The sequence below is a fragment of the Nicotiana tabacum genome, chromosome 16 (assembly GCF_000715075.1).
Source record: "Nicotiana tabacum cultivar K326 chromosome 16, ASM71507v2, whole genome shotgun sequence".
Classification (NCBI taxonomy): Eukaryota; Viridiplantae; Streptophyta; class Magnoliopsida; order Solanales; family Solanaceae; genus Nicotiana; species Nicotiana tabacum.
Window position 1 is genome coordinate 153,413,124 of NC_134095.1, and position 27,187 is coordinate 153,440,310.

At 32.5% G+C, this 27,187-nt stretch overlaps 1 protein-coding gene and 1 pseudogene across 1 annotated transcript; both read right to left on the minus strand.

Moving 5' to 3' along the window:
• Positions 1-268: 268 nt before the first annotated feature.
• Positions 269-7,983, minus strand: LOC107779209 (eukaryotic initiation factor 4A-3-like). The gene is made up of 8 exons (XM_016599582.2): positions 7,552-7,983; positions 5,055-5,295; positions 4,857-4,937; positions 4,091-4,198; positions 3,840-3,959; positions 2,861-3,028; positions 1,429-1,515; positions 269-626 (listed from the first exon to the last, which is right to left on the minus strand). Exons 1-8 carry the CDS (start codon positions 7,860-7,862, stop codon positions 513-515), a joined length of 1,230 nt encoding a protein of 409 aa, XP_016455068.1. The 5' UTR covers positions 7,863-7,983; the 3' UTR covers positions 269-512.
• Positions 7,984-13,719: 5,736 nt separating this feature from the next.
• Positions 13,720-17,099, minus strand: LOC107779208 (DNA-directed RNA polymerases II, IV and V subunit 6A-like; annotated as a pseudogene).
• Between the last annotated feature and the right edge of the window lie 10,088 nt (positions 17,100-27,187).

Below are 27,187 nucleotides of genomic sequence, written 5' to 3' on the forward strand. Positions count from 1 at the left end.
CTTTCGAATTGCCAATAACATAGACCTCGAACAAACAGAGATGCTGACCCCAGGAGTTCTAATTTTACTAAGTGCCTGAGTGCTCCGCTAATACGAGGGCAGCTTGTGACTTTGAAATACAGCTACTTGGATCGACAAAAATGTTACAAACTTTTCAGCCCATAGGTATGGGTTGAAATAGAAGGGAATTATACACATCATCACCACATTCAGGATAAGTTTCAGATAATTGTACATCTTAACAGACGAAACTAACACCACATGCAAATTCAGCAAAGCTCTTCAGACAAATTTATCAAGCCTATGTTAAAACAGATCATCCAGTCATCCAGAATTACACTTCGCAACAAAATATGACGCACAAGAAAGCCAATATGTCTCACAGTACCAATAAATAGAACATCCACCAATTTCTCGCCATCAAAAACTTATCCTTGGTACAAACCACTCAGAAGGCAAACCAATGCAGCCACACCAGAGACATATTCAGAAGGATTGGAAGCTCCAGCCTTTCATATCAAATCAGCAACGTTCATGGGCATTTCATCAATCTGGGTACTGTAGTACTGCTCTATGTCTCTCAGAATTTTAATGTCATCACTCTTCACAAAATTTATGGCAACACCCTGCACCCCATGAAGGAAAAACAATTCACAAGTCATATCACATGAATGAATATTAAAGTAGTTCTTTTCGGAGCGATTTGAGAAAAGGAAGCAAATGTCTAAAAGGTTCCCAAGCAAATAAATGATTCCGTAAGTTCTCTAACGTTTGGGACGATGGGAACGCGCAATGAAGCCACAACATTCCGGAAGGTATATTAAAATTTAAAGCAAGTACAATAAGTTAGCTATTGTAAAATAAGTATATGTCTCTGCACTACTGAGTGGATGATCAATAGCTGAACAAATGAAGCAGTTGTCAAGAGTGCTGTGGAATTTCTTTAGATTAAACTTCCTTCAGCAAAGGGCACTGCAAGAGATAGCTTGGAGTACGAGGCCTTTGTTACACCACTTTTCAGTAAGTGGTCTTGGCCCGCAAAATAAAAACATCTAAGGAGCTGTCCTCTTTTAGCTCTGTGGAAGCAGTTGTCAGAGCGCTCTTTTGAAGTTCTAAAGGGCATTGCAAGGGATTGTTTGGAGTATGAGGCATTTGGCATCCCACTCCCGTTAGTAGGTCTTTGGCTGTAAAACAAATATATCTATGGAGACGTGCTTGTTTAGTTGTAATCTTGTATTGAATAGTTATATTCATCTGCTAAATGCTACACATTGTACTAGAAATTTCTACAAGCTTTTCGTAGTCATATGATGAGCTTAAGTTGCAGCACATGGGAACAATTATCAGGCATAGTGAGCAAGAAAAACAGAAGACAACGTGAAGGTGATTAAAAAAAGGATTAATTTATGAGGAAGACAAGAAATATACCTTTCGACCAAAACGACCAGAGCGACCAATGCGATGAATGTACAGCTCTCTATTGTTTGGAAGGTCATAATTAATCACCAGAGACACCTGAAATAGAAATAGTAAGCAAAGCAAGAAGAATAATACAGCAACATCTAAGAAGAATAATACAGCAACAAGATTCTCCTAGATGTAGCAGCCTAAAGAGGCGAACAAACAAGGATACTCAGACGAGAATGTGTTTGCCACTGTAGGTCCGAATATCAAGTATGAACTAAGTCAACATTCTAGCTATTGGCATTTGTAAATCATTTGTCACTTCATTCTTATCCTTGATAGGGATACCATCAGGTATGCCGAAATGCATTTTCTGTAAAATAGCTTCTTGATTGTACACAAGCCTATCAAATATCACAAAATGTATTTGCACATAAGTAAATAGCTGCTTAATCATGGGCTATCATATCTTTTGTTAACCTTCGCTAAAAGAATGTAAAATCATATCCAGAATCAACAGCAGTAATTATTGCATTAAAAGCTACTCCTATATATATCCAGAATCAATTCCACCAACTACGACTTAAAACCAATATATATATATATATATATATATATATATCCAGAATCAATTCCAGTATAGCTATTGCCTTAGAAGCCTAAGTCAAACACTGCAATCTATCAAGAGATTCTGAATCTACTTCTAAACTCTGCCTCCCTGATCCACACCACCAAAGAAATTTCGAGATGGGTATGAGCGAAATCTTTCATATCCCAGATCAACTCCAGCATAACTATTGCAATAAAAGCCCAAGTCGAACACTTTTACAATCTATCAAGAGATTATGAATTATCTATATTCTCCCTCCTCTATCCACAGCACTGAAGAAATCTCGAGATGGGGAAGAGGGAAATGTTTCCTGAATCAGGAGTGAGTAGGATGTCCGCAGAGAGAAGGTATACTCCTCTTCACTGATTCTTCTCGATCCTTTGAAACCTTTTTCTCATCTATATTAATTGACTTTTGCCGCAAGGTAAGAAATGAAATTATACATTCCAAATGAACCGAGTAATATTAACTGAAATGTTTACAAAGGAAAAACCTAGAAAACAAAAAATGCAAGCACCAGATCAGTCCCTGTAATAGTCTATCATTGTATCCTTAAGGTAACAAACAATCTCCATCACTAAAAAGTACAGTATCTAGAGCTTTTGTACTTGATCATAATGGACACGTTCCAACTTCCAGAACAAACTCTACAGGCAAAAACAACCTAATCTTTACATAGATCTCAACGACAAGTACAGTCTTGGGGATTGCTTAGGTAAACTTGGATTACCAAGACTGTCAAAATTAGTAATAGTAGCTTACAACCAATTAAAAATTTGATATCACAAATTAAAGAACTGAATTAGGGCATGGAGGCTGTGTAACAGAAAAGGACATAGAGCTTGCCTGTTGAACATCCAATCCCCTTGCCCAAACATCTGTGGTGATTAGAACACGAGTCGTGCCACCTCGGAACTCTGCCATAATAGCATCTCTCTCCTTCTGTGGCATATCTCCATGCATAGATGATACTGTAAAATTATTTTCACGCATCTTGCTAGTCAGCCAATCAACCTGTCACATTAATCGCACTTCATTTAGAAAGGCATAGTACAAAAACAAATGCACCTATTTGCGGAAAAAGAAAGAAGAGATTCTTGACATTCCCTCAAGCATGTAAGAATTTAAATAGTTTTTTCGACTAAATAAAAAATGGGAAAAAAGGTGATTCCCGTTCCTATAACACAATTACTGGTAAACCTTTGCCATATTCACAATTTCCTAATATTGACATTCTTAAAACTCCCTCTCAAGTTGGAGTATACATACTGTATGCTCCTAACTTGCCGCAAATGTACTCGATTTTGGAGCCACAGGTTGACTTTCAAAGTATCTGCTGGCTAATCATTCGAGTTGACAAAACCTGTCAAATGACCCCGATTCAATCTTTTGCCGAACGAAATGGCACTCTACTTATATATGCTTTGTTTTTTCATGGAATATTAGATCTGAAGCAATGTGCATTACAGCCTCATTGTCAAAAACTTATTTCATTAGTCCATCTCCAACATACATTAAAGTACAATGATTTCTTTTGGCTTCTCCACTGATTAATACAGAGAACACAATTCACTGAAATGGACGCTCAACATATATCGGAATGATTTCAAACGCTATCCAATTACTCACATACAAAACATAAATCTATCCTGAATGAGAACCACAACCCCCACCCCAAAAAAAAAAATCAATCAAACCCCTAAAAGCTCCTAATAATCCAGCATCTCTTAGTTAATGCAATAGTCCCACTATAATTCACTTGACTTGTCAAAAAGGAACCCAATGTGATTCACTTGGGAGCAAAATAAACAGGTGACAATGTTACCTTTCGTTTTGTGTTGCAGAAAATAACAGCCTGGGTGATGGTGAGTGTATCATAAAGATCACAAAGTGTATCAAATTTCCACTCTTCTTTCTCAACCGCGACAAAGAACTGTTTGATGCCCTGCAACAACTCAAAACAAAAACCAACATGAGGAAAACAAATTCAAGTTGAAAGTTAGTACGTCAGTATCATTGTGACAGTGCATTTGCATTTCCTGTATGTGGGCATGTGTGCGAACAATCATCACTTGCCTCTAAAGTCAACTCATCACGTTTTACAAGAATCCGAACAGGATCTGTCATAAATTTGCTTGTTATCTCCAGAATTTCATTTGGAAGAGTGGCAGAAATCAGTACAACCTGCAAAGTTAATATACATATGTCAAGCGATAATATACTTATCTATCCCCCAGTCCAAAAGAAAAAAAGAGACGGATACACACACATGTAAGTACATAAAAGCACAGTGGGAGAATCTAATGAAAATTTTCAGTTCCATTTTTTAGTTGGCGAGAGGGCACAGACCGTCTCTTCCTCTATACAACAAAGTATCATACATAACAAACAACAAAGAGGACTCTACCAAGAAAGTGGAACACCCAGACAATTTTCATTCCCGTTTCTTTCCCTCAAAGCAAGGAAAACATGCAAAGCAAACTGGATTCTTGATTTTCTAAACTACTGAATCACAGAGTTAAAAACAGAAACAGCAAATCAAAATGTAAAGAATACAAAGTAAACCTCTAGACATCACATAGACACCAACAGCATGCATGAGAATCGCATTCAAGCAACACTATCAACAGATAATGATCAATGAGGGATCAATAAGGAGCTGCACAATCAATAGGATTCAGTGGTGGGCAGCCACATGCCAAAATTAACAGCGTAAAGACAGTTCTAGATGAAGATTTGTAATATCTTGATCAACTTGAATAATAAACGTTTGTAGAAATAATCAAACCCAATAAGCAAGAACGAAAGTCTTTGTATGCGTTTAGAGAAACAGACAACTCACCTGAAGCTCCGGTGGAAGATATCTGTAAACATCATATATCTGATCCTTAAAACCACGGCTCAACATCTCATCAGATTCGTCCTAACAAACATCAGAAGCAGAGTAAGACCTCAATAAATTTAATGGAGAAGTAATCAGACAAAAAAGAGTTCAGCAAGCAAATGAAAATATGAGGTCAGAAGAAAGCCATAAACTTACAAGAATCAATAATTTTATACCCCTAGTTCGTAAAGTTCTCCTTTTAATCATGTCACAGACTCTTCCAGGAGTTCCAGAGACTACTTGTACTCCATGCTCTAGTTTTCTGATATCTTCACCTACGCTTTTGCCTCCAATACATGCATGTGCCTGAACGTTAATGTAATCTCCAATAGCCAAAATCACCTTTTCTGTTTGAGCTGCGAGCTCCCGCGTAGGCGACAAAATTAATGCTTGTACCCTAAGGAAATACATGGCAGTTCACCCAAAATTGTTAGACTTCATTAAAGAGCAAACTGCATATAAATTCATAATCTTTTTTTATACCGGAAAAAATTGAATATAAATTCATAACTTTTTTTACAAGGTAAAGATTATACAAACTCATAACTTTATAAGTGGCCAAAAGGAAATAACTACTTTTAGTTCAATAGCCCCATTTCCTTACTATTTTTGCTTCACTTGATCAAATAATTTAGAAATCCAGGAGCAAAGGCAATCATCTAATTCTGAATTATACCAGAAAGCAAAATCACCTTACTGGTCATATGTTGTTATAACTAAACACGTCAATAATATCTGCATTTCGATAAACTGAAAAGTCATAGGAACGAAAATATAAACATCTCACCATCACAAATCATAATTTCTTATAAACAAATAGCATGTGGCTTTAGGATTTTAAGGAGGTGGGAGAGGAGTACTCTTTTTGAAGCAACAAGTGTAAACCTAGATAATGAGTCTAATTTCAAAATTTCAAATACAAACTAAAAAGAAGTTAATTGAAATGCCTTTCTGACTTTTCATGGTACTAAGCTTCTTTATAAACTCTGCTGAGATGTTCTGGATTTATGTCGCGCATGAAATGGTGTGGTGAATAGAGAATACAATAAATATGTCTTTCAGGCTTGTGCTTTAACTTTGTTGGACTAGCCTTCTAAGTTGCTCCGACACGGCAGTTTAGGTGCCGCACCCGTGTCGACACGACACTAGTAAAAATTCGAGTTGAAGAAGATAACATACCTTATCTAGGAAATCAATCATTTACTTATCTACAACTTGAGAATAAAAAGAAATTCACACTTTATAAATTATACGTAAGTATTCCACAAAATGTCTCATAATTTAGAGATATTCTTAGATTTTTAATTTTTAAAATTATTTTTAGCCGGATCCACGCACCTGTATCCATATTAGGATCCGTATCCACGAATTTTAGAATTTACATCTCGGAGGATCTGACCTCTAGATCCGCACCCCATGTCCGAGCAACTTAGCTTACACTATGTCCGGGCTTGCTAGGAATTTTTTTTGATTTAGTACCTAACTTTTTTGGGACTGAGGTGTAGATGCTTTGTGCACCGGGCTGTACTTTTATCACTGACCCCAACTTGTTTGGGACTGAGGACTATTTTTTGTTTAGACATAGAATCTATAATTTTAAAGAACCCCCAAAATGTCTTAAAAGACAAATCATTAAGTATTGGAGCAAAACAATCCCAAAATAGAACGGTGTGATTAGTGAGGATTCATATAGCAAACTACAACTACTTTTGTATTGAGTCATAGTTGTTGCATTGGAGCAAAAAATCCCAAAATAGAACTACATGATTCGTGAGGATTCAAATAGCAAATTACAACAACTTTTAGGATTGACACATAGTTGTTGTATTGGAGCGAAACAAGACCAAATTTCATATTGCCAACTCCACATCTCCACCTAGTTCTAGAATGAGGCAATTATTATTGTTGTTGATGGTTTAGTAATAATATAAAATGTTCTTTTTATAACCGAGGGCCAATGGGGCATGGTTTGAAACTCAATGGGTAGCGGGCCAGTCCCTCGACCACTAACCCATTATGCACATAAATATCAAGCTTTGTATGGGGAGTTTGAATCCTTGACGGGCGCCTAATCCACACATCGAGTTGCGTTCTAACCACTAGACCAAAACCCTCGGGGCCAATAGCCCACAATGCTCTTTGATATTAATCCTACAAAATAAGATAATTTCCCCTTTATTCGGGCATAGAAATAGGTAATCTAAAATATATAGTCAGAACTTGAGTTTGATAGGGAGCCTAATGCTGCAGTCAAAGTGGACTTATTATGAAGAGATTCCTTGCATATCAGCAAGTGCATCCTCAGCGCCTGCTACTTGAACAATATTTATGTGCAAACATTATCTTACCTTATAGAAAAAAAAAAAACCCACCCAATGTCAATACCCTCATATTCACGGCAGGTAGTCCCGGTTTTTGGAGGAACATGCTCCCTACCAAAAGGAACTCCATTCTCACCACAACTCCGTTACGGATGGACGGATACTGACCACCCACCACAACTATCATCAACTACTACTAAACCTAAATCCCAAACTAGCTGAGGTATATCCATCTTATTACATGCTTCATTCAAATTGAACCTTCCATTAAAAAAAATATTTTTTTAAACTATACCCTAGTGAGGAAAAAGTAAGGGAATGATAACACATACTCGGAAGATTTGGTATCCACAATTTGGCAAACGGTGAGTGCAATCATGGAGGTTTTACCGGTACCGGATTGGGCCTGAGCGATGACATCACGACCCGATATAATAGGCAGCACAGCCCGTTGTTGAATGGCGGACGGCTTTTCAAATCCGTATTGATAAACACCTCTAAGAAGTTCATCTTTAATGCCCATCTCAGCGAAACTAGCTATGGGCTCCACGCCCTTTGATGTCTCGAAGACTAATCTGTCTTCCTCCATCGGCGGCCGCCTCCTGTTCGCCGGAATAACAGAGCCAGTCGCCGCCCCATCCATGGTGTTTGATGAAATGCTTTAGAGAGAACAGAACGTGTATCACCGTGTTGAAATAGAGAGAGAGGGAGACGGAGAAGCCCTAATAATTAGGGTGTGAATTGATATTTGACAAGCCCGACCCGAATTGAGCTCTTCTCTTTAACTATTGATTATTTATAAATTATATTTATATTTATTAGTTACGCTATCTCAATGAAAAAAAGAATTAGGTTGATGAATGATATTAAATAATAGTTTCCTGCTTATTATCTCTTCTTCCTTTTCTGTTTGAACCTACGATAATTTGACTTGGCTTTAATAGGGAAATTAAATATTAAATTTTCGGTTCTTTTTTCCCTTTTAAACCAATGACAATCATGTTTGTTTGAGATATATTAATTTAAAAAGGAGTTTCTCACTTATACTTTTCTTCTTTTCCCTTTTTTGCCGTACACAATTTTGAATTGTGTAAAAATAAATTTTATTTGTATTTACAATTTTGTCCAACTTAAAATGCACTTACGAAGAATAAAAAGGGAAACGATATTTTACTAAGGGGCATTGTGTTTTTAATATAGTATAGATAGATATATAAATACAGATATAATTATAGGTATAGATATAGATATAGATAGATATGTACATAAGAAAATAGTTCAAAATAACTAAATTTCACTATAAATGCTTTCCAACTGATAATATCCTGATTTAACTTTGTATAACTATCAAGAAATTGAGAATAACACATATTTCATAGTAAATAAGATATGATGTTACTTAATTTAATCAAAATATAAGAGAGAAAATATTATATTAAGAAAAAGAAACGTGAATCGTCATGCTATTTTGGACAAAAATGTGTTCCCTTCCGTTTTAAAGTAATGTCCATCTTTCTTTTACTTGTCATCAAATAAACTCTTTAAATGAAATTTATTTTATGTTTGTTTTAGTCTTTAAGTTTCAAATTGATACGGCACTTGAGAATAAGAGTGAACAGTTCTACTATTTGGTAAGAGACATCTAAGTCAAAAGCGTGCTTTAGTATTGAATTACAATTATTGGTTAAATATTTGATGTTGAAGTAATAAATTCTAAAAGGAAATAAATTATATAACTAAACTCTTACTCGATTTCAAAATTTTAATTGTATAAGTTTGCACATAGTTCGAATATAGAAAAACTTAATCAATAAACTTTAATTAGTTTTGTAATCCTAAATATTAGGAAAATAATTATGACTATTCCTAAATATTAGAGAAATAATTTAATTAATATTCCCAAATATTAGGTTATATATTAAAAGACTATTTTGTCCAGGGTGAACTCTATTTTAAAAGGGTAAAAAAGGCGAACGACATTTCGCTAAGGGACTTCGTGCTTTTAATATAATATCCATAGTAAATACTATAATTTACAATAAAATAATCTATACTATATTAAAAGCACGAATGCCCTTAGCGAAATGTCGTTCGCCTTTTTTACCCTCTAAAAATAGAATTTACATTAGACAAAAAAGTCGTTTAGTTATTTTTCTAATATTTAGGACTTTTAAACCAACTATAATCTTTAGTATTGAATCTATTTCCTTATTTAAATTATGTAAGAATCCTAAATATTTAAGAATTTGAAATCAACTAAATTTTTCCATATTAAACTTTTACTTATTCCAACTATAACCAACTATGCACAAACACGCTTTGGCTTAAGTATTCTCATACCAAATAGAAAATTTTCACTCTTTCTTCCGTTTCCATTTGAAATGCTTGGACTAAAATAAATTAAAAGATAAATTAAAATTAAAGAAATTATTTAATAACCAATAAAAGAAAGGTAGACATTACTTTTCAATGGAAAGGAACATATTTTACTCCATAATAGTATGAAGGTTTACGTTTATTTTTTTAAAGTTAATAATCAAGTAACATGATGTCTTATTTATTGAATCCAAACAAACGATATATTATTTTTAATTGTTAATGATTATGTAAAGTCAATCAAGATATTATCACAGTTTGAAGACGTGCATACGAAAATTGTTTTCAACTGTTTTCTTACTTATCTGTTAATTAAAATTAAGAAAATAATTTAAGAGGAAGAAGTTTAGCATTTTGATACCAAATATTCAAATGTGATAAAATATTAGAATAATTGCGGTAATTTTTTTCTAATATCTCTACCTTTCAAATCAATAAAAATTTATTTATTATGTCTTGTCTTACTCAAACTATGCAGGATATTATAATATTTAAATTTTCAAAGTCAATTAAAAGTTTATCTTACTAAATTATTCTCTTTAATTTGTAACAATAAATTCGTGACAAATATCGGTATCAACATTACGATTCTAACAACGCCAATTCACGTTATAAAAGAGAATATCAATCTTCTTTTTAATTAAGTAAGATTCAATCAGTTGAACTCAAGTGCAATGTCAGTGTATAATATTACTAACAAATAATTTTAATTAATTAACTGTAATTTTATATCATAACTCAATAAAATATCTTAAAATATGTATACAAATAAAAATAAATATTTTAAACACTATTGTAATGATTATAAACTTTTACACCTTTTGAGAATTATATTACACTACAAAATACTTCGTGTTAAATAAAATAGTAATCAACGTTAATTCTCTACCTTAATTTTTTTTGACAATCATTGTTTTCTTTCAAGATAAAACTTAGTTAGATACAGACAGTACCCATCCAATTGATTTTTTTGGTACGATAACTAAATCTAATAATATATCTCATTGTTTTCCGTATTTTTCAATTTGAGTTTCACTAGAAATAAGATGAAATTCATACTATTAGGTATTTAAACTAACATAATTAATTTTTAAGAGCATGGTTGTTGCATAATATTTGAATACAAGTCGACATATTATTCAACTACTAAAGCAAATGCATAACTCATATATGTTGAAGTTATGATAAGACATTAAAATACTCTTACATGACATAATTTTTTTTTATTACGTCGGGTAAATATGACAATATTCATTATTATTAAGAGCTTGTGCTTTTTTAAAAATTTATTTTATAATTTAGTCACATAGTTTAACAATATTTGTGTGATTTTAAAATTCATTTTACATTGGACGAAAATAGTAATATTATTGTTTTCCTAATATATAGGATTCTAAAATCCTACAATTTTAGTTATTAAATCTTTCCTTGTTTGAATTATGTAAGAATTTCTAATATTTAGGAACTTGTATGTGAATCTATCTTATATAAATTGGCAAAAATATATTAACCCACAAAACCGTTTATTTAATGCAAAAGCATTATAACAATGAACCACAAGAATTTTTTAAAATTTATATCTAAATAATAAGGTTTAAACTTTAAATCATATCGGCCACCTTTACATGGTAATATATTTATTCCGACCTTGACATGGTAATGGAATTCACCATTTTCTACTTTGAAACAGTCTTTAAGCACAATTTCACGATTTTTAAAAAATAAATTATTAAACAACGTAATCTAGATCTCTTCAATTACAGTTCAATATTTTTCTTCCATCAATATAATATCTGATTAAATTAACATATTAAGTTATGTACGAGTCGAAATTGTTATATTTATCTAACATTTTCTTCCAGAATGAACTTAAGAATATATAATTTTTCAAAAAAAAAAAATCTTAAATGTTTAATGATTATACTTTCTTGCTTAAACTTTAAAAGAAGCATGATAACTTGTGAAATTAAAATAATTGCATTATAACTGGAATCAATTTTAAGTTGTATATTTACGAAGATTATTGAACACTTACATAATAGTTTTTTTTCTTCTTATTGAATAATTAAATAGGATAAATAATTACCATTTAAGGAACTTAATTATACTTTTTATTTTATAACTAAATTACAAGTTTTAATGTAATATTTTTATATTCTTATAAAAATAAATTTTATTTGAACAGTGTTGAAACTTTTAGCATTCACAATACTTTAAATAATTAAATTTTAGTTACCTTATATAATTATTTTCATATTTGAACGACACATAATTGTAATCCCTTTCATGTTACAATTAAATATCGAAAACTTGGGATGAGCTAATATTAAGAATTTGAATCAACAAAAAATAAATTAGTTCTTTTAATATCAAGGCCAAATAGTTAAGTCAAAAAATCCAATTCAATTATTTGTTAAATTCATCGTATAATTAAAATTATCTTTCAAGTTAGACAAAACTCTTAGGATTCGTAAATTTGTTTGCATAAGAATAGTATTTGGGATGAAAAAATAAAAATAAGATAGAAAAATTAACGTGGAAAATTTTATAGATAAGCCTTTTCAACTAAAACTATATATATTTTAAGGAGTATAAAATAATTTTTATTTTATAATACAAACATACTATATTTAATAGTAAAACATAATTTTCTAAAAGATCTTATATTCACTGGTTTAGATACATGCGCAAAACACGTACGGTAAGATTAGTTTATTTAAGTATCACTAAGTATAATTAATTGACAACTAGGTAATAGCTTGGAGTAGATGATAAAGATATTAGTAATCATTTGGTTTAAGTCGGTAACAGATTGTGCTATGCTTTCCCGAATCATCTCATAATGAATAATATTATTCTGTGAATAATAACGTAAGAAATTCTATAATAAATAATATAATACACGTTTTGTGTTTTAAAATCAAACTTTTACATTTCTTATACTAAAAAGTCCTACATAAATAATAGCTTGAATAATATGTTTATTTTACTAAGGTGTTAAATGTTTTATTTTTTCAAAAAGAAGTTATATATAAAAGTATACAATAGCAAACTCAGTGTATTTCACACGTGGGTCAGGATAGTGTCTACGCAGACTTTATCTCTACCCTTAAGAAGATAGAGAAGTTTGCATCGGCTCAAAGAAGTTATATTTGTAAGTATTTATATTAAAAAATATATTACTAAAAACAAATTAAAATTCTAAGTAAAACATTGCTATGTATTTACTTTAAAAAATTTAAGAGGATAAATATTTAGGAACCAATTTTGGCAAACTTCATTTTACTGTTGTTGTTACTCCTCCATAATATTTTCGAGTCTAAAGTTAGAGCCTAACTTCTAGAAACGGAGCTAAAGTGCTAGCTACGAGTTCGGCAAAATTCAAATCCTTGGCCACAATAATGTATTTATATTAAGAAGTTCACGAAGTTATGTATAAATAACTACTCAATAATTAACAAGAAGAAGTCTATTAACATCTGTATGAGGTCTGAATGTATACTGCAACCAAACTTCAAAACTAAGGTCTAAGGTCTAAAATTTCAAACTTCATACCTGAAGGTCTGAAGTTTAAATCTAAAAAGTTCAATATTGAGAATTGAGACGATTAAACTTTAAAAACCTTGTATACTTGATTGTCATTCAAATAACGGTCCTAAAAGGCTAAAAAATGGTTATTTGTGCACTTCACCCAATCTTATGGCAGGATTGTCTCTACTTATACGGCCACAATCAGAAAACCTCTTTCTTCTTTTTCCATTTACCTTTCCCAAGAGTTTTTATTTTCTTGAGTGTGACGGTCAATTGCGTGAAAAACACAATATAGTGCGGCAACTGAAAGAAGGTATAAATTATACCGATGTTAATTACCCCACCCTCTATGAGGTATAAGATATTCCGGTGTTATCTGGTTTGTTACCAAACAGAGTATTAAGGTGGTATTAAATTTTTATACCACCCCTATATCTTCTTATACCTTATGCCAAACGACCCCCAACAGTTTTTTACCTATTTATTTCATGCGGTCACTATTCATGTGCAGGGTAAGTGTGTTTTGATTTGTAACTTAACTAAAAAGTAATTTAAGCAGTAAAGATAAAACAGTAACAAGCAAGAACAGCCAGCAGGAGTAAGCACATGTGCTTTCCTTAGAAAATCAATGGCAGAATACCATTTTAAGATACCAACTAAAAGCCAGAGTCTATTAAACACTATGATGTGAAAACCAAGACCAGTAGTAAGATCTTCAGGGAGCACCAAGCATTTATCTACATCAATAGTTCTTCACAGAGCACAATTAGTTTGGGATTTCATAGAGAATAAGTTGATCGACCGAATAGTTCTTCACGAGCCTACAGGTAGACAATTCAGACAGCATGTAAACATGTTTCAAGCTCCTCCGACTTGTCTCTTCCATGTATCCTCAACGATCAATTCATCAACTCCCCAATCCTCATAACTGGTACAAACAAAAGCAAAATAATCTATTTTAGTAAAGGAACAATGAGTAATGAGAGGACAACAGAACATAACAAAGGAAGTCTTGCCTTCCATCAGGCAGATATCGACGAATTGTGAAGGGTATCTTCTTTTCTCGGAGCTCTTTCATTGCAATCTATTAAAGATGCACATAAAGAAGATTTACTCAACATTATACAAACTTTACAAGACAGACTCTTGTTTTGCCATGACTTCAGATATAATTTTTGTTGATATGTCACTGAGAGCAGGTAAAATAACAAAAATTAAAGGACAGTCTCACCTCAAGCGGATCAGTTTCACCCTCCAACTCAACCATAACAGGAGCATTCATGCTGCATGAGCACAAAAAGAACTCTCAAGTTATGAAAACCCCAATTTTTCAAACTACAAAATGGCTAATTGGGGAGTAAAAGGCAAGGACCTGATCTGGAGCGCTCGAGTACCCAGGATTCTTGCAAGTTCATATTTTGTCATATACTTGGAAGTTTTCCGAGGTCGTTCCACAGGCTCCTGCTCTGGTTTTCCTCACCTTCACCCAAAAGGGGGTCTGGCACTTCCTCATTGTTGACATTATCTTCTTCGACCTCTGCTCCTTCCTGACAATGAAACCCAATAATGTGTGATAGTTAGTACTGTTTACGCAACACGAATTACATTCCAATACTGAGGAGCATGAAATGAAATTATCTTACATCAGGCTCGGGCTCTATGGGCTCATCCTCGTATCTGCATCAATGTACACAGTTAAATGCATAATATAGAAGAGACCAAATGACTTTTCCCAGGTCCAGCATAATTCATCTCCACAATAACCAAATAAGCAAGGGACGACAAGAAGAAACCAGTAAGATAATGCTTAACCATAAAAGATAGTAATTTTTTGTAGAGCTAACAAGATCAAAACAACACTGATGCATAAGTTAAGTGTCATCCCACCAATGTGATGCGCATAGCATAATCCCCATAATTTGTAAATTCATGGTTCCATGAGATGCGCATATGCATACAGAAGGTTTAAGAAACTTTAGCAGTTAACTCCATTTTTAACTCCTTTAGCCAATTGCACTCCACGACTTCATCTTGATCCGCACTTAACACCCCCCACACACACTCCCCTCCAACCCACCCAAAAAAACCTCTAAAACTCAGTTCACACCCAAGAAGTTAAAGTTTTGAATTTTGGCATATTCAAGCATGTGATTAGCTATAAATCATATTTCAAGCAGTGTCAGGAAGCCCCTACAAAATCAAAAGCCCCACGGCCAAACACCCCCACAGCTGCCCCTCTGTTCTCAGTCCACCACTAGTGAATGTTATCTGACTGCAGCTAGCTAACCAACACAGAATCATTTAAACACCACAATAAAGCCCCAATATTTCTAAGAGACACAGTAATCACTTTGAGCCAAAGGGATGATCCATAAAAGGCACCATCTAGCCAGAAATACAGTAACTTCCTCAGTGCTAGGACCACTATAGAGCACCCCTATCTACCTTATCCTAAAGGTCCTTCACTAAGACTGTTTCCATGCAGCATAAGCATTTCCAACTCAAAAAGAAAGAAATAAAAGGCTCAGAGGAAAAATAAAGAAGTTCTCAGCTGTTTATATGAGCCCCAACAAGCTTTGGCCTAACGGTAAGAGTACAGCTTGTGGTTAGGCGCACATCATGGGTTTCGAGCCCTACCGTAGACAGAAGCTTGGTATTTAAGTGGAGAAGGGCAGGCCCATTATCCACTGAGTTTCAAACTATGCACCACTAGCCCTCAGTATTTCTCGGTTATAAAAAAAACTAGTTATATGAATTTTGCTATTCAAACTAAAGGCCCAAAAAGTTTTTTAATTAACCGAGAAATCCACTTTTTCTAGCTTCAAACTCGTAACGTGCGCCTACCAAAGTACCAAATATCCACGTTGTACAAGGATCAAAAGGTTTAAAATCATAATAATAACTTCTCCCTCATCCTTAAACAGAGGTCTCGATAGCGACCCTTAGGCAGGGGCAGATCTGCCTTAGCCCAAGTGGTGTCACGTAACACCGCTTCGTCGAAAATCTTTACTAATTATTTATAATTCAAATGAAAAAACAAGAAAAACGGTAAAATTAAATAAGTGACACTACTTGTCACAAAGAAGCGTCTAGCTTATCTGGTCAAGCCTAAAAATTTCTGTGCAGGGCCATGAGTTCGAACCTGTGTAGCCTCATTCTACGTTTTAATACTTTTGTACTACTTGACTAGCAGATACATTTTTTGAATTGGAGGGGTGCTACTTGTTTTCCTGATTGTTTTTTAAATATGATATTATTATTATAGTTCTTTTATTTGTTCATGTCTAAAATGGTATGGAGTCGCTTTTGCTAGGGAGCGCTTTACCCGGACTTCCTGCACGAACCCAGATTAGTTGGGCCCAAAAGCAGGAACCATACGCCAGGTGGAAAACCCAAATAAAAAAGCTTCTCCTTTGAGAGTCCCGAGTCTCTCAACTCCAAAAAGATGACTTTTTTCATAATTAAATATGAACCCTGATTCATAAACCTTAAATACACCCTAATACACGAACTCATAAAACTTAACGCTAAGCTCTACACAGATGACAATTGTATAACCAAATAAAATACAAAGAAAAATAATTCAGTAAAACAACTACTACAACGTGAGTGTCAATATCCTGTTTCCTTTCATTTAAACCCGTTTCATTCAAATACTCAACAATTTCGGGTTCTCTAACACCAAAAACTAAATCAGGGAAAGAAAGAGCTAATCTTTTTGGGAAAAAAAAAGTACATACTCGTAAAAAAGAGTATTAACACATAAACCAAGTAAAAAATTCAATTACGGAAGATGGAAAAATAAATTGTACGAACCCTCCGTCCATATCATAATCCTCGTCAGCCATTTACGCGTCCGATTGAGAGCTCTAACTTCCCTTCAAAGTTGAAGCGGCAGAGGTGGCAAGAGCAAGAGGAAGCAAAATATGGAGTCTCTTTAAAAATATAGAAGAAAAACCGAACTTTCCAGAGGTTCTCCTCTACAAGTGGATGTACAAAATTGCCCTTGTAGCTAAAATCTTCGCAATATTTGGACCAGTAAATTATATTCTTTTTGGGGAAAAAATAATCTTCACTATTCTAATATCTATTTTACCAGATAATTAAAGTAATCCTTGAAAAGAAAAATTCTTTCTAATGCTAGAAAATCAAAACGATGTGCAAAAAAACGAAAACCAACTAATGTAATAACTATCGAAGGTCTTGTCCAAATGTAATTCATAACTTAGTGAAATAATTACGTTTCGTATCATCTGTTTGTTCATAGACTGGTGTAATAATTATGTTTTTCGTGCGCATTGTCTATCCATCTTCACGAATTGGGCGACAGGCTCCTAATCACTTGAAGTTGTGGGCCCATAAAATATAATCTAACAAACAATAGTCATGGTTTCGCCATAACCGTTTGTCATTTTGACGTTTAAGGTCATGATGATTTTTAATTTTTCATGTGTTAATATTCACGTCATTTTCATAAATTCGGGGACAGACTCCTAATCGCATGAATTGTGGGCCCATCAAAAACAACCAAACGAATAATAGTCATAATTTAGCCATGATTGTTCATTTTTTTTGGGCGTTTTAGGGCCATAAAACAAGAATTTAGGGCGATTTTTAATTTTTCGTGTGTTAATGTCCACGTCATTTTTATGAATTCGGACAACGAATCTTGAATCACCTAAAATTTTGTGGGCATGTGCATGCTCTTAATATTGGAAAATTAATTAGACAAGACCTTCAAAATCGATAATCACGCGCCTTAATTTGCACAAAACCTTTTGTATTCCGTCATAATTGGTTTGGTTTTTAGGTAAATCTATATGAAAATTATTCATAACTAGTGAATTTTTCCGTGTTTTACGCGGTTTAATAAGATAACTTTTGAAATGATATTTTTTATTTAGTTGAGAAAATAAATACCTAGCTTTTAGCTATATGCATATAGGAGTATAAATTAATTATACAAATTGATTATATCACAAATATAAACTTTTATCATCATGAACAATGGACTAAAAAAAGGAGAAGCGTCATGCGTCATGCTTTTGTAGACCAGCTAGTATACATTAAAGAAAGTGGCTTCCTCAATTAAACTAGCTTCCTCATCTTCTCTTCCCCCCACAATTTTGACAAATATGTTACTATTTTCACTACTGTAAAATAATTGAGCATTTATTTTGCAATGTTGCTCAACTTCTAAACACTTCAATTGTCCTTTATTTACGTAGAAATGACATGGGATAGCTCTTTAAATAGAAAATAGAAATTTCGGTCAAAGCTTATTTTTAGAAGTATTCGGGCTACTATTAATCAAATAAAGGAATATTTTTGCAATGAGGAAGGAAAATTAGAAAAAGAAGTAGCAGAGTAAACAATGTAAAGTAATGTAAATAAGTATATTCCAGTAATAATCAATGTGTCCATACAAATGTTATTTCTCTCCCTTTATAGCTATTTCTAAGTACAACATTTCTTCTCTCTCATAATCGAGTCATAATGAGCAATTAATGACATTAATAAAATATTATAATTGACAATCGTAACTGTTCCATGAAGATTTTGTAATGTTTCCAATTATTCATGCTCATTAATTAAAGGTAAACGAATTTGTATTTTTTGCTTTCTTGGTTCATTCCGTCGGTATCTCTTCAAATTATGAAGAGACCCGAGCGAACGTTTCTTCTTGTCTCTTAGACGCCTTGCTCGTACCTATTAAGACTCGCATCTCTTTAAATACTCTCCTCCAGCTGTCACTTTCCTAATGATCCACGTGTCTGGCTACGTCAGCCACATAATTAATTCCAAGTGTAATATTAATTTTCTCCAATACAATAGCCATTTTTAATATGGTATTTAATTTTTATCCAATATTTTTAATGCTGGACAAAAATAGCCACTACTCCATTAAAATTGATAGGAAAAGACATTTTTACCTTTTCTTCATGAGTGCTGTGTAGATATTAAGGACATGGTATCCTTTACATTTACACTATACACATGAAGTTAAGGATGCCTTGTCCTTAACATTCACACTGCACATATGAAGTTAAGGACACGACATGACACTTTGTCCTTAATGTTTACACATCATTCATAAAGTTAAGGACGCAATATCCTTAATATTTACACAACACTCATAAAGTTAAGGACATTTACACTGCACACATCAAGTTAAGGAAACCGTGTCTACATTTCAATTGCACATATGAAGTTAAGGACACGAGGTCCTAAAGTTTAACAATAGAAGGTGCAAATACAAGTTAAGGACATTATGTCCTTAATATTTACACTACACACATGAAGTTACGGACGTCACATCCTTAACATTTACACTGTACATATAAAGTTAAGGACATGATAGGACACTTTGTCCTTAATATTTACACAAAATTCATGAAGTTTATAAGGACACCATGTCACACAGCACCCATGTCTAGCACGTGGGTGTTTTCTTCCGGGTGGATAAAAATTTATTAAGTACTGGCTAAAGAGTAAATACATTTTAAACAGTGGCTAAAGAGTAAAGACATTTCTAGTTAGTGGCTAACTATGCACTTCCTCCTTTATTTACGGTACTTAAATAGGAAATTTTATAAAATAAGATTTTCAATCAAATTTAGCTTAAGAGATATATAATCGCGAGTGACCATACACAGAGAAGCATGATACACTCTTCCTTTCAAATCAGTAAAAGGAAAACCTTTAGCTATCAATGGCTTATTTTAAGAAATTGTTTGAGACAATCTCTTCAAAACTTTGTCGAAATTCCTATAACACGTGCAAAGAATTTGAGACCCTCCTTAAGGTTCCTTTTTTGTCATCCTACTATGTGGATTCACATACAAATCATTTCAGCTATTTGAGATAAGGAAAATAATCATATTTTCTCAAGTTATCAATTGTCTTGAACAACTATATAATCATACATCCTCAATTATTTTTTAGTTGTTGGAAAAAATGAAAAAATAACAAAAACTTAATGTGAATTGCGTACAATCTATATATATATATATATATATATATATATATATATATATATATATATATATATATATTACTTTTCTATTTATTTTTGGCCCCTTTTCTACCCTTAATGTGGTTTTCTTATTTTAATTTTATCTTTTTTCGGTGTTATTTCAACTTTATTAAAGTATTATTCTGTTTTATTATTGTTTGATCCACTTTCTCTTGAGGAGTATAACTAGTCAGTCCCTCTGGATTGGGTTGAATTCTTTCTGTGAATTTTAATGCTTCCTCATATAATGGATCTAGTTCTAGTTGTAAATCACTCATGAAAGAGCGATTTCTTTTATTGTGTCTATCTTTTCTTTTAAGGTACTTATCTCACTTTTTAATACTTCTACTTGATGTGTTATTTTTTCTACTAATCTAGTTGTTTGTATTTCTAATTCTTTAGGTTTTTCTGTAATGGTTTTAATTAATTTTTCTATTTCATTTTTCGTAGGTATTTTTTCTAGATTAAACTTATTGTTCAGAAATTGTATTTTTCTGTCTATTTCTAGTCTATGTGATTTTAGGAAATCCAAATTTTGTTCTAATTTTTCTAGAGTCTTTCTTTGTTTAGTTTGTAATGCTTCCACTAGTTCTAGTGTTCTTATTATGTTTTTATTATGTTCTTGGGTTTTTTCTCCAAAGTTGATTAATAAATCTACTAAGGTATTGTATTTTTTATCTTCGGTATGTAATATATGTTCTCCACTACTAAAATTGCACTTTATTGCCGTATTATCTTTTAATATTCTATACTTCTTTTCTGGGTATATTTTTAAATCTAAATATTCTAGGTTCTTTAATTTATCTATTTTGTTCAACCTAATGGCATCCAAATTTTTCGTTTCTTAAAGAATTTTATTCTTTGATTTTCTAAATATATTTCTCATTCTATATATTGTATTTTCTACTCTAAAGCTGATATGATTTCTGAACTAATACTAGGTTTTACTGTATAACTCAGTTCTCTATTTATTTTTAGATCTGATTCTTCTATTTGTTTAGCTAATTCTAAAGTTGATATTAATAGAGTCTTAGTCTTTCGTAGTATTTTCTTTAATTCTTTTTTTCTCAGTATATTTCTATTTAAAATCCAATAGTTACAAGCTATTTCTTTAGCTAAAGGATGTTGTCTTAACATATATGTTACCCTAATGGGATATGTTTTATCTTATTTCTGATGGTTCGGATATAATCCTTTTCTTGTTGTATTTCAATATTAGTTCTTTCTATTTCAAAAAGAAGGAAATTTTGAAAATCTTCAGTATTTAAAATATCTAGTTCTGATTTTTCAAAGAAACTCTTTTGTGATTCTAATGTTTCTCTATATTATATGTTATTTCTAATGCTCTCAAGACTAATATATATTAGGTGGTGATGGTAACTTATGTATTTAGCAAAAATAAGTTGTTTCATAAACTTTTTGGTCCGAAAATCTTCTTGCTCTGGTACCAATATAAGAGGGGGTTGGATAAATATTGGATAAATAAAAAGGGGGGTTGACTAAAAATTAAAGTCTTAAAAATGGTAGTCTCTGTCTTTAATAGGGTTAAAATCTTCTTCTTAGATGGTATAAATGATATGATTGATGGTATGATAATATTAACAATATCAGATGCAGTTGTTTTCTATATATATCTGAACAGATACTACTACTGTGTTGTATGTATATAAAATATACGGCCAAATCTACTATCGAATAAAATCCGATTTCTATGTCTAATATAAATTCTTCTAAACTTTGGGTAAGGCTCCTAACAAAACTTTTTGGATGAGTATAATTATTATGATTAATGGACATTAACAATAAAATTATTTTTTTGCGATTAAACTCTTATGTTGTGAAAATCCTACTCGGTATTCTCTCTCTCTTATTCTATAGACTTGTATAGTTACAATATTATCCAAATTATGAACTGAGATTACAACAAATATATATATAGAAAAGTAAAACCCAAAAATAACTAAGAAGGGTATAAGTGTTTAACCGTGGCCGGGGTGAGGTTAAAGAAATAAGAGTTAAGAAAAGAGTTAAAATCTTTAAAAGATTGGGAAGAAGAGATGAGCAGAGTGAATTAAAAAAAAGGGTAGAAAAGGGGTAATCTCAGTTCATAATTTGGATAATATTGTTACTATACAAGTCTATAGAATAAGAGAGAGAGAGAGAGAGTACCGAGTAGGATTTTCACAAATAAGAGTTTAATCGCAAAAAATAATTTTATTGTTAATGTCCATTAATCGTAATAATTATACCCATCCAGAAAGTTTTGCTAGGAGTCTTACCCAAAGTTTAGAAGAATTTATATTAGACATAGAAACCGGATTTTATTCGATAGTAGATTTGGTCGTATATTTTATATACCTACAATACAATGGTGTATCTGGTCATATATATATATATATATAGAAAACAACTGCATCTGATATTGTTAATATTATCATACCATCAATCATATCATCTATACCATATAAGAAGAAGATTTTAACCTTATTAAAGACATAGACTGCTATTTTTAAGACTTTAATTTTTAGCCAACCCCCCTTTTTATTTATCCAATATTTATCCAACCTATATATATATAATACAAAATGAGTTGACACCTCTCTTTGGCCAAGGATCCTATTTATCTATTTTCTCTTTTTTTGGATTTTTCTCATTCTTTCCCAATTTCATACTCTTTTATGCTTTCAATGTTGTATTAGAGGAGTCTAAAGCCATTTTTATTCTCTAATTAAATTTTCCTAATTAATATACCTCCACTTTTTCTCTTCTTCTACAGAGGTTACATTTTGTATGGAAAAGGCATTGAAATATTTAAAGACCCTACTTTGTCATCGTTACATTTCAAGGTGTACATGTTGTTTTCACTTTCTTTTTCTTTGTTCATCTTCTTCCATTTCAATCTTTGTTTGGATTTAGTATTTTACATCTCAGTGCATCATTCTTGCCTATGTCCACATTTGACTTGGTTCATTAGCATAAGAGATGTTAATAAATTACGAGAGATTTTTTTAGGTGGTAGTTCTATCGAACTTAGAGCTATATTGTTGGACAAGAAATTATATTTACATAATATTCTCATGTTGAGTTTAAACTGTCCCATTTTCTGTGGTTGTGAATAGAAAAGTTTGCAGCAAAAGAGAATCAATATGATTAGCATTTTTCGTATTTGTACTAATTATTTTACTATTTCTTTAATTACAGATACACCATAAAACTTCAGGTTAAAAACATGAGGACAAGAAGGAAGTCTGGATCAGGATATTAAGCAAATTTCATTACTCTTAATATGGTATTGTGAAAGGTTTAGTTAATGATTATAAGGCCATGTAAAATTTTGCATGATGTCTTTTATTTCTCTTGCAACCCTTTCTTTTCAGAATTTATTTATAATTACAAGTAAAGGTTCATATGATTGTATGAAAGTTCTCAGCAAAAAGCAGACTTGCAATGAGAAATTGATGCAAGTGTTGCTGCAGGCTTCAGTAGTTTCTTTACTATTTTGCTTGCTCTTTTAAGGATTTTCAAATGAGATCGGGTATTTTTTTCTCATTTTTGGATATTTCCCCCCCTTTAATGTAGATGCACAGCCAACAAAACCTTTTTCTTTAGCCACCGGAACCATAGAGAGGAAAAACTCATTTTATATGAACATAGGATATTAATTATTCACAAAAATTTTATATGGACATAGAATACAAATTATTCACAGATATTAGTTATGCATAGGATACAAATTATTCACAAATGTAATTCCTGCAGAATCTACATCTCCTCACTTTCTCATGTATAGCCCTTTAATTTGTTTTTCAAAGAGACCGGTGGTTGGACTTTCAGTTTAAGCTCTTGTGGATTCCTTTTTCCTGACCATCCATTTTTTATGAAGTCATATATTGAATTTATAGGAGAACTTTCAATAAAAAAGAACATTTTTTTTAATTTTGCACAATTTGGAATAATTTGATGATATTGAGGGTAAAAAGACATAATACTATACCGTATGAGTGATTGGTTATGGGATGTTACGAAAATGATAAGAAAAATGAAGTCGAGTATGGACTTTTTTTATTGAAAATAAATGGGTAGAAAAGTATGAAAGTTGGAAAAGAGGAAAATACAATAGGAAAAACGTTAAAATAGAAATAATGGGGAGGAAAGAAATTCATTTGATTTTCATAGATTTGTGATATTTTCCCTCCCTTTAATTCACCTTTCTTATTTTTGCTTCTTGATTTTAAACATGGAGAAAATTATGAAAATAATAAAATTTAACTCTATAATGAAAAGGAAAAAGTTAAATACTTATATACATGTAAAATTTATACATTACCCACATAGAGATCAATTTTAATTGAAATTTATTTATTCACATATATGGTTTTTAAGAAAAAATTAGCTTCACCTATACTATTATACAAAAATCAAAAATTGAGAAAAACACAAATTAAGTGTTAATCTAATTTATTTGAATTGAAAATAGTATTTCAAATGTTTAAATTATAAAATATTTGTATTACTCCAATACTATTTAAAATTTAATATTAAATCTATTAAGGTCTTTTATTACCGCGCGAAGCGCGGTCAAATTCACTAGTTATTCCTAAAGTCTAAGATATACATGGTATTTTTATGCCAATCAAAAGGTAATATTATTGCATCTGAATATATGCAGTACACTACACGCATGCTGTGAGAAATAGTATTCTACCCAAGATACTCTCAACGTGAGATTGTCTATTATATATAGAGAGTACAATGTATCTAATCAACAAGGACTCTACCTAGAGTACAAGGTTATGTAAACAAGGACTCTTTATAATACAAAGTGTAAGACTAAATGAATTCTACCTATTCTATATGTGCTAATACACCCCCTCAATCTGAACTGGTGGGAGTAACAGACAGATTGTTCGGAAGAAAACAAAATTGAGATGAATGCAAGCCCTTCGTAAAGATATCTGCTAACTGCAGATGTGTTGGAACATATTGAACTATAAGATCTCCTTGTGCAACCTTATCACGAACAAAATGAAAATCAACATCAATATGTTTCGAGCGATCATGAAAAACTGGATTACGGGTCATGTAAGTTGAACTGATGTTGTCACACAATACACGAATTGGTTCATGAAGAAAGATACCAAGCTCACAAAGAATGTGACGAATCCAACAAGTCTCAGCAACAGTGTATGCAATAGCCCGGTACTCGGTCTCTGTAGATGATTTTGGAAGTGTTGGTTGCTTCTTTGCACTCTAAGAGATAAGATTAGATCCTAAAAACACAGCAAACTTGAAGTAGAACGGCGACTATCTGGACAACCAGCCCAATCAGCATCCGAGTAGGCAATAACCATGGAAGTCGGAGATAGGGCATGCAAAGTTAGACCATAAGTCAGAGTACCCTGCAAGTACCTAAAAATACGCTTGACACAATGCATGTGAGTGGTACGGGGAGCATGCATAAATTGAGAGACAACATTTACAGCATAGGCAATATCCGGACGAGTCATAGTCAAATACTGAAGAGCACCTGCCATGCTCCTATATTCACTAGGATCTGAAAGTAACTCACCATCCATTAGAGAAACAGAAGTGCGAGAAGCAATGAGAGTACGAACTGGTTTGCATGTGTGCATATGAAATTTAAGTAACAAATCAGAAATGTAATTTTGCTAAGACGAGTGAAGACCATGAGATGTACGAACTGCTTGAATACCAAAAAAAATGGAGATTGCCTAAGTCCTTCATAGCAAACTGATGGGATAGACGAGAAATAAATTGATCAAGAAAACCATTATGACTACCTGCGAGAATGATATCATCAACAGAGAGTAATATAATAAGGACATGAGAAGAAGAGCGATAAATAAACATCAAACTATCAGATTTGCTACAAGCAAAACCATGAGAAATAAGAAATGCACTGAAGCGATGAAACCAAGAAGGTTCATGTTCATGGATATTAGCACTCAAAGAAAATTGTTTCTTTGGCTTAGAAATACCAGACTTAGATCGTGTTTGCATTGGATGTCGCGAAGGGGTTGATGGCGAAGTTGAGGAATTAGTAATAGGTAATGAGGTAGACAAGGATGGCGAAGAACCTACATATAATGACTCACTAAGGCTAGGTACAGGTGAAATAGGCTCTACAGGAGAGATCTGACAACTTGTGGAATCTATAGTTCTAGAGGATAAAGTTTGAGATACATGAGAAGTGTTATGTAATGATGGAACATCAGTAGACACAGAAGATTCAAGTTGAGGTGGTAGAATCCTACGATTTAGAGGCGACATGACAACAAGAGGATCAGAATTAGAGGATGAAAGGGAGACAACAATAGGAGAACTAGACAACTCAGAATATGAAAAAATTAGTTTATGAAATATAACATGTCGACTGACATATACACGACCAGATTTTGGATCTAAACAACGATATCCACATAGCCAAGGAAGACACATCTAACTGAACGAGGTGTAAACTTATGAGAAACTCGAGCAGACAAATTGGGAAAGCAATCACAACCAAAAACTCGGAGAAAGTTGTAATCTGAAATTCTATGAAAAAGTTTCTCAAAGGGAGAAAGGCCATGTAAAATAGGCGTAGATAACTTGTTAATGGTAAAACAGCATAAAAGGCTGCATCAACCCAAAATTGAAATAGGAGAGTAGCATCTTTTATAATTGTGCGTACCATTTCAATAATGTGTCGATGTTTCCGTTCAGCAACCCCATTTTGTTGAGGAGTGTCCGGACACGACTTACGAAAAGAAATGCCAGAATTAGTAAAATGTGAAAGCATGGCCTTATTGTCAAACTCGCCTCCTCCATCACTTTGAAAATATTTTATCTTAGTGTTAAACAAATTTTCCACCAGCTTTTGAAAGACACAAAAATGAGTAAAAATTTCTGATTTATTTTTCATTGGATAAAGCCATGTAAATCGAGAAAAATCATCAACAAAAATAACATAATATTAAAAGCCCAAATTGGATAAAATGGGTGATTGCCAAACATCTGAGTGGATAATATCAAAAGGAAAAGAACTA